The 7699-nt window shown below is 34.6% G+C and overlaps 1 protein-coding gene across 1 annotated transcript; it reads right to left on the reverse strand.

Annotated features, from left to right (window-relative positions):
* Positions 1-2358: 2358 nt before the first annotated feature.
* Positions 2359-3910, reverse strand: LOC129445077 (C-X-C motif chemokine 10). The gene is made up of 4 exons (XM_055206209.2): positions 3525-3910; positions 3289-3406; positions 2794-2868; positions 2359-2685 (listed from the first exon to the last, which is right to left on the reverse strand). Exons 1-4 carry the CDS (start codon positions 3589-3591, stop codon positions 2649-2651), a joined length of 297 nt encoding a protein of 98 aa, XP_055062184.1. The 5' UTR covers positions 3592-3910; the 3' UTR covers positions 2359-2648.
* Between the last annotated feature and the right edge of the window lie 3789 nt (positions 3911-7699).

A 7699-nucleotide genomic window follows, 5' to 3' on the forward strand; every position in this document is an offset into this window, starting at 1 on the left:
TTAAGATATTTGAAAAGCGCCCATCTTCCAATTCACTATTTTACATTTACTTTGGTGTGTAGGTGTGTATTAGTACATGTTATAAAACGGTTAGTTCCAATCCTTGATTCTGATTGGTCAATAGGTGTGCTTTATTCACGATAAATGACCGCTTCACCCAATGGTTCTATTTAATATCACTGCGCCCTTAGCAACACCCTTAGCAACACATAAACATATAATGAGACAAAGTCTGAGAACAGTTTGTTGTTTTTATTTGAGCTTTCATGTTGTTGTTCGCAGTCAGGGACTATTTTTTCTAGCGGAAGGAATGCTTTTATTGATTTAACTTCATGAAAGTTGCACTAATATTTTTTACTTTAATACTGTGTGGTAACCGTTTTATAAAAGCAATAAGGTACTCGAGGCAAGTGCTGTATCGTGAATAAGTAACAGCTGAAGGGGTTGCAGGCACTCCGCTTCGCGTCGTGCTTAACAACGCCCTTCAGCGTTACTTATTTACGATACAGCACAGCCTCTCGTACCTTATTGCTTACTTAACAATATGCAAAAGGTACATACCCCAAAGTAAACAAAGTTATCGTCTCCAATGTAAATCTCTTTTCTTAGACTACAACAAATACATAGATTGTAGGCAATGGTTTACTTCCAGGGGCTGATGTCAGAGGTATTCGGGCCAATCACAACGTACAGGTTAGCTGGCCAATCAGGGACACAGTGCTTTTCAGATCGATTGGTTTTATACAAAATCACTGCGTTTCAGGAAGAAAGTAATATCAGCTACAAAAATGTACAGTATGTGGATAATACATTTTTTTTTCAACCATAAGCCACGCGAACACATTGTATTATACCAAATTCACAAGATAATGTTGTTATTTTTTAGCAATGAAATAGGTGCCCTTTAACACGTTTGTTGACCTCTTAGTATGTTGTAATTTTGATTTTTGATATTTGCCTGTTTAGCACAAAGGTTGCGTGTTTTATCGCCGTACATTATGGCATTAATTTATTCATCTGATTTAAGTGATGTTAAACATGTAAAGTGGTGCACGGTCCCTGTATATTGGTTCTCTTCACAAATAAATAAACACATTTTAACTTGTATGCTTGTCTTGTAAGTTCATGATTAGAAATGAACATGTGAACAAATACAATTATTATCATTTCTTTAACACGCTGTTGATCAAAAAATTACGGAGATTGAAAAAGTCTAACACAACCTCTGGTTTGTGTGCATGTGTGTGCACGTGTATTTGAATGATTGCCTTGATTATTTTTTTAATGATAATAAGCCCACATTATACTCAAATTCACAGATTCATAGTACATTTATTTCATGCTTTAACAGTTGACTTCAATAGTAACATTTTCAGCACTTTAGCTAAACAGTAATGATACATTGTTTGTCGGATAAATGGCTATTTACAGTTCTGCATTACTACAGTAAAAGTTTGATTTTGAGTTTGTTTGAACCACACAAATTGTTTTAAGCACCAGCTGCCACTGGGAATAAAGGGGGTCAAACACTGGACGAGAAGCGCTGCGCCATGTATCTAAAAACTGAAAACATTTTCTATGAATGTACGCACATCAGCGGTGGCTGTTGGCGGCTGTCTGCTGTGACTCAGGTCACTGCTCAAATCCCTGTCGCGCCACTCACATAGTTTAACATTAAATAACACCATATTTGTCCCAAATTGTTAACGATTAACATGGGCTGCTAACATATATTTTGTATTTTGAAGTAGATGCTGTCTGATTAAGCTTGTGCTATTTAATGTGCACTTCCGGTGTATGATACCTCCAAGTTGTCCTGGATGCGACGCAGTACTTCTCGTCCAGTGTGTGACTCCCCCTGAATTCACCCTGAACTGGACAAACGCCTGCACGCTACACAGAAAGGTGTCTTGGCTCAGCCGAGGCTCCAATTGGCGACCTTCTTGTGATGCAATATTGCTAGCCAAAGTGCCACCTTTTGTTTTCTTCAGATTAGTGTTTATCAACTGTAATTCACCATTAACAAATATATGACCAACAAAACCTTTCATTTTATTATATACATTTATTTAAACAAAACTTAAACTATAAAAATACAAAAACACCAACACAATGAAATGTCTTAATATTTTGTACATTAATAAAAATAATCACATTTTATTATCTGAACAGTTTGGTGTGAAATAATATTAACGGTTTATTATAACAGTTATAATCAATTATTACAAATAAATAACAATTAAAAACACATTTGTTTACACCACAGTTAAAACGATTTGGGTCACTTGACTGTAATGTTTTTCATGATCAGTAAAAATGTGCAACAATATTAATATCTGATTACAAAACAAATATTTATTTAAAAAAAAAGCTTTTATAATTAAGAAATGCATAGATGGGAACTCTTTCAATACTCTTAAAAAAGCATCCAATAGTAAGAACCTTAAGAAGTTTTCAAGTAAGTGACAACATATTTTCCACAATGCCATTTGTGTTATTCCCTAGTTTTGATGAGTTAACTTTAATAATTAAAAATAATGATGAGTAAGCGACCCTAAACAGTTAACCGCAAGTTTAATACATTTCTTCAAATAATCAGATGGCACAATATCAGCTTTTTGTTCTTTGGTAATAAGCCGCAATTATGCTTACTGAATCTTATTGACTTTTGACTTCTTATCCATTCTGCAGAAAAAGAAATAAAGTTTACAGTGTTGTTAAGAAAAATACTTCAAAAGAATGCATATTATGCAGTTATATAGATCATTCTAATTAATTAGAAGATGAACTTACTCTTCTTTAAGAGATTTCACCCAGTCTTTATTGGGATTAAGACAGGTCTTTTTCTGTGAGTGCTTCATTGTGACGCTGTGGAAAACAAATAATAATTTCTTAAAATCTATAGATTAACACTTTTCCAGTCTGGATACACCTGAATTAATTTATATTTCTCATGCAAATAAATTGTGCTTATATAATTTTTTTGCAAAACAAAAATATACAATTCTTTTATGCTAAAGCTTTCAAAATGCGTGGTGAATAAAAAAAGCAAACAACTCCTAATGCTGTTTTAAAGGCATAAAAGCAAGCTTTAAGAATGTCCAAACATGTTCACAGCTATAATCCAGAATATGAAATGTCCAAAACGGGAAATTACATATTGTTGAATGTGTTTCATTACTAATTCCCTTAAAGTATTGATTACTATTGAAAGAAAAATGTTTCTTTTTACTCATTGTATCTACCTAGACAATTATGTAGGTCTGTTTGGTTTAGGTTTAAACTCACATGATCTCCACATTTTTGCAGTGTGGACCAGCAGAAATTGTCTTCAAGTCATCTATCGCTTTGCTAAGGATGGGTCTTCCCGAATATGTTCCAGGGCAGGAACAACGAAGGGGTCTACCTGAAGATAGAGTGACGTGCAAGTGAATTGTTATTGCATGTAAAATTTGCACTTAATGACATTCAACATATAACATCTACTCAAAGCTTAAGAAAACTAGTCTTCTTAGTCTTCTTACCTTCTGTTGTAGACAGGATGGTCATGCAGATCAGAAGAGTAAAGCCTGCTACACTGAACATATTCATTTTCAACCAGTTTAATGCAAAGTAATCTTAGTGTCTTTTGTATCAAGTAGGTCACTTATCGTAGTCAGTTGTCTGTGAGTAGTTGTGGGTCCGCAGTCTTCCTTTTAAAGAAAGCCTCCCACATAACAAATGAGAGTTTCTTGCACAATACAGATTTCTCAAGAATCTTCTCTTCCATGGAATCCCCATGCTGTTCATCTGACTGGAAATCTCACAGTTCTCACAGTGTAGCCATATTTCAAAATAACTTTCACTAACAGCATCATTTTTGCTTTGATTTGTTTTACAAATGTTGAAATGCATTAGGCAAAATACATTACTAATTGAGCATATGTCCTTGCCTTATACCTTTGAACTATGATAAATAAACCTACAATGATGTATTTGTCTTTATTTGTCTAACAACAAAAATGTGCAGTTATTTTTTTTCTGCTCATACTTTAGTTGAAATATAAAATTATTATAGTCTTTACTTTGGTTGCAGTTAAATAGAAGTTCAAATTTTAAATCTAAAACCTATTAAAGCTACTTGAGGGAAAATCTGCATGTTATAACCCCACGAGTTGTACTTCACATACCTTTATTTCTAGTTTGAAAATGACAGTATCAGTATTTTTAAATCATTAAAGCAACACTAAAGAGTTTTTTTCCACTACCACTGTCGTAAATAATTTAGCCTACTGCGCAAAGCTGGCTCTGATTGGATTGTAGGTCTGCCATAAAGCAAGTTTTTGTAGTTTCCCGACGGTTGGAAACTTCTTTAGTGCGGTTTTGGTCGAAAAGTGCCGTTCACCCTGTTTCAAGTGGAGGAACGACTGAAACTTTTTTGGAAACGTTATTTTAAGGTAAAAAAAACCTCTTTGGTGTTGCTTTAAAGCTGTTCTGACTCAATTAACTCGTTCAGTGAGGGGGGTGTGTGTGCTTGTTCAGGACATTCAACCAATGATCCTTCAAGGCTCGCACTTGAATGCTATTGGTTCGTGCATTGGGCTCGTGGCCAATGAGGGAGAGAATTCAGTGAACGAGAAATATGAGGTAATGCGTATTAAAATGCAAAAAAGATGTGACAGTTGTTCACTTTAAAGATTAACTCTTTCCCCGCCATTGATGAGTTATCTTGTCAATCTGCAATACCGCTATTATTTTTTTATTTTATATTATATTATTATATTATATTATTATTCTGCAACTTATAAAACCCGGACGAATTGCCCTAGGGAAAACAGCTGTATGTCCGTGTATGTTTTAAAGATCGCTCTGCATCTGATCTCTATAAAAAGTCCTTCACAAAAATGGAATTATCTCAGCTTTTTGCTCAAAATTTGGTGTTTTTGATGAAACCTACATATATTTGAGAGGTGATAAAAACAGAACACATGAAGGTAGGATGAAACTGATTTTTTTGTTTGAAAGCAGCGGGTCGGTTCTTTTAATTCCTATATTGTATGTTTATATATTTAAAAAGGAGCATTTTCTGAAAGGCATTAAACTTTTTTGAAAATCATGAAAAATGCTGGCGGTGAAAGAGTTAATATAAAAACACACGTAGTACATAACACCACTATCTCACATTAATTGCACTACATTTCTTCAGTCTTCAATCCGTTTTTATAGTACATAGCATACTTGATTCAATGTGAGGACAGTAAATTTGTACACTTCTTATCTTTATGCAGGTTTCTCAAGTTTTACCAAGTTTTATCAAGTGGACCAAAAGTCCACTCAGGTATTTGCCAACAGTTTAATTTGACTTATTGTTTATAATTAACCAGCACAAATAGAAATGTATTTAGTTACCACATTTTAGTGGTGTTTTAAAATAGCACAGATAAGCTCTGTTCTTAGATGTTCGTTCTAAAGATTATCTTAAGAAGTCCTAAAGATTTTTTTGTATATTAAGTTACAAGACTAGTATGCGAAAATAAAGCACTTGAAGTACCTTATGGAAGTGTACTTCTTTTTCACCTGCACATACAGATCTTGCCCTGAGAGTGTATGTCAAGCCCTCTGTGTGCTGTGTGTGAGAGAGATGTAGTAGGTAACACATTTCAGCTTATGAATGGTATTTTGCACATTTGATGCCTTCATGAAAGGGCAATAAAAATGTAATACAATTTTCTACTCCATTAATTTCAGGCAGCATCTAAGTTAGTATTTTGCCTAGTTTCAAGTAAGCTAAAGCTTTTGGTTGCAAAGCCAGATACATTTTGGGCGCTGCGGCATATTAAATATATAATAAATAGTTTTTCTGCATGAGAAATACAATGTGTGGCGGGAGTATGTGACAAAAGACCGAAATAAGTGACTGTCACGCTCAATGCGTGACATTTGAGAGAGCCCTGTTTATGTCAGTCAATCTTACAATGTACCATCTTACTCAGGCAATCAATGAATACAATGCATGCCACATTTCAAATGAAAAAGCAAAGTCCATTTTCAATTGAATTTCATATGTCTTTCGAGTTATGACCCTGACATATTTCAATCTCAATGGAAATTCACCATCAGCTATTTCACTTCCTCTCAAGTTGCCTATGGATCCTGCCAAAACTCAAATTAAGTTGCAATCCCATTTGCATTTCCAATGCCTGCACATAAACTTGTCAATCACAGTGTTGGGGTGGGAATATATTATAGGGCGTGTATGTATTTGGAAGCAGCATCACTCACACTCTACCATAGCTAAACGGCCACAAGGAGGAGGACAAGAAAAGCTAAAATGATTATGTATATTATGTACGTTATGTATATTAAATTATATTACCTTATATTACCTTAGTTATTTTCCAACAATTATTAACCAACCTTTTAATATTGTTCGCAAAAATGCCCCATAAATTATTTTTAGTTAGTGCCTTAGCTAAAACTAACATGAACTAACAATGCTCAACAGTTTGTTTTAGCATTCATTAATCTTTGTTAAGGTTAATTAATGTCAGTACAGTTACAAACTTCCACAGCGTAGCTTAAAGCAACAGTATGTAAAGAAACATATACAGAGGATGTAAATATCTTTAATAAAGTCTAGGCCTCACACAACAATAATCCACAACAAAATCAGCAGAGCAAATGAATGTGTTCATGTCCGACTGGACAGAAACTAAAACTAAAGCAGTGTTTTGGTTAAAGGGATAGTTCAACCAAAAATTATATTAACCCCCTAGGCCTAGGGTCCAAAAACGCGGACCGCGTTTTGACGTGTTTTTTCCTTATCATGGCAGAATCAACTTAAAATACTCCATCATTAATAGTCATACACTTACGTGTTTGACATCATTTGAAACGGTAAAGGGTCTTCTTTAATATGTGTTCATTCACAATAACAACAGATCTTTGTGTTTTTGTCAAATAAAGAAAATAAACAGGGTGTGCATCCAGACATTTCTGTCTCCGCCAGCTGTCTCTCAAGACACGTTACAAAAATCAATTGAAACTCCGCGAAAATACTTGTCACACAAACATGATACACATATCCAAAGAAAGCCTGAAATGTCTAATTTTAAACAAGCTAAATATAATCGAAAACAAATAATGCCTGTTTATGTAATCTGCATTGAAGTAAAGAGAATACCGTTTTTCCTGGCTGACTTCATTATCTTTAATTCGGTCACGCCCACACGCGGTACCCGCTGTTGACATGGAAATCAACAGACGAGCGGTTCAAAACATAATAAAGCGTAAAGTTTATCAGATTTTAAGACTTTACCGCATGTTTGGATTATAAACTTTATAAACACACGTGAGGAATATCTTCATTTTGAGGAAGAGAAGCATTTATCTTTAACGTTACCTTAGAAGAACAATGGAGGACGCACTGGAGCTGGAGGAGGATATTAGAGGTAAGTAACGTTAACAGTTAATTTATACCATTTATATTTGCTATCATGTAATATGCTCATGGCTTGTGCAGTTTAGTCTACATACAGTAAGCAACCTCAGCAGACTGCACGCTTCGGATTGAAAAACTTTCGCATTGTTTACAAACAACCGCGATCTCACGTAATGGCGGATTTCACTGTTGCATGCTGTAACAGTGTTAAACACAGTTATTCACTTATATCCTTCATGGCAACTTTCAGTAAGCCTGAACTGCTGTATCGTTTAAGTG

Source organism: Misgurnus anguillicaudatus, chromosome 21 (assembly GCF_027580225.2).
Source record: "Misgurnus anguillicaudatus chromosome 21, ASM2758022v2, whole genome shotgun sequence".
Classification (NCBI taxonomy): Eukaryota; Metazoa; Chordata; class Actinopteri; order Cypriniformes; family Cobitidae; genus Misgurnus; species Misgurnus anguillicaudatus.

Excerpts from the sequence above, each read along its gene's own strand:
- LOC129445077 (XM_055206209.2), bottom strand. The coding sequence starts at position 3,591 with ATGAATATGTTCAGTGTAGCAGGCTTTACTCTTCTGATCTGCATGACC. Across the intron at positions 3,407-3,524 it reads CATCCTGTCTACAACAGAAG|GTAGACCCCTTCGTTGTTCC; the intron begins GTAAGAAGACTA and ends CTCTATCTTCAG. Across the intron at positions 2,869-3,288 it reads TGCAAAAATGTGGAGATCAT|CGTCACAATGAAGCACTCAC; the intron begins GTGAGTTTAAAC and ends TGTTTTCCACAG.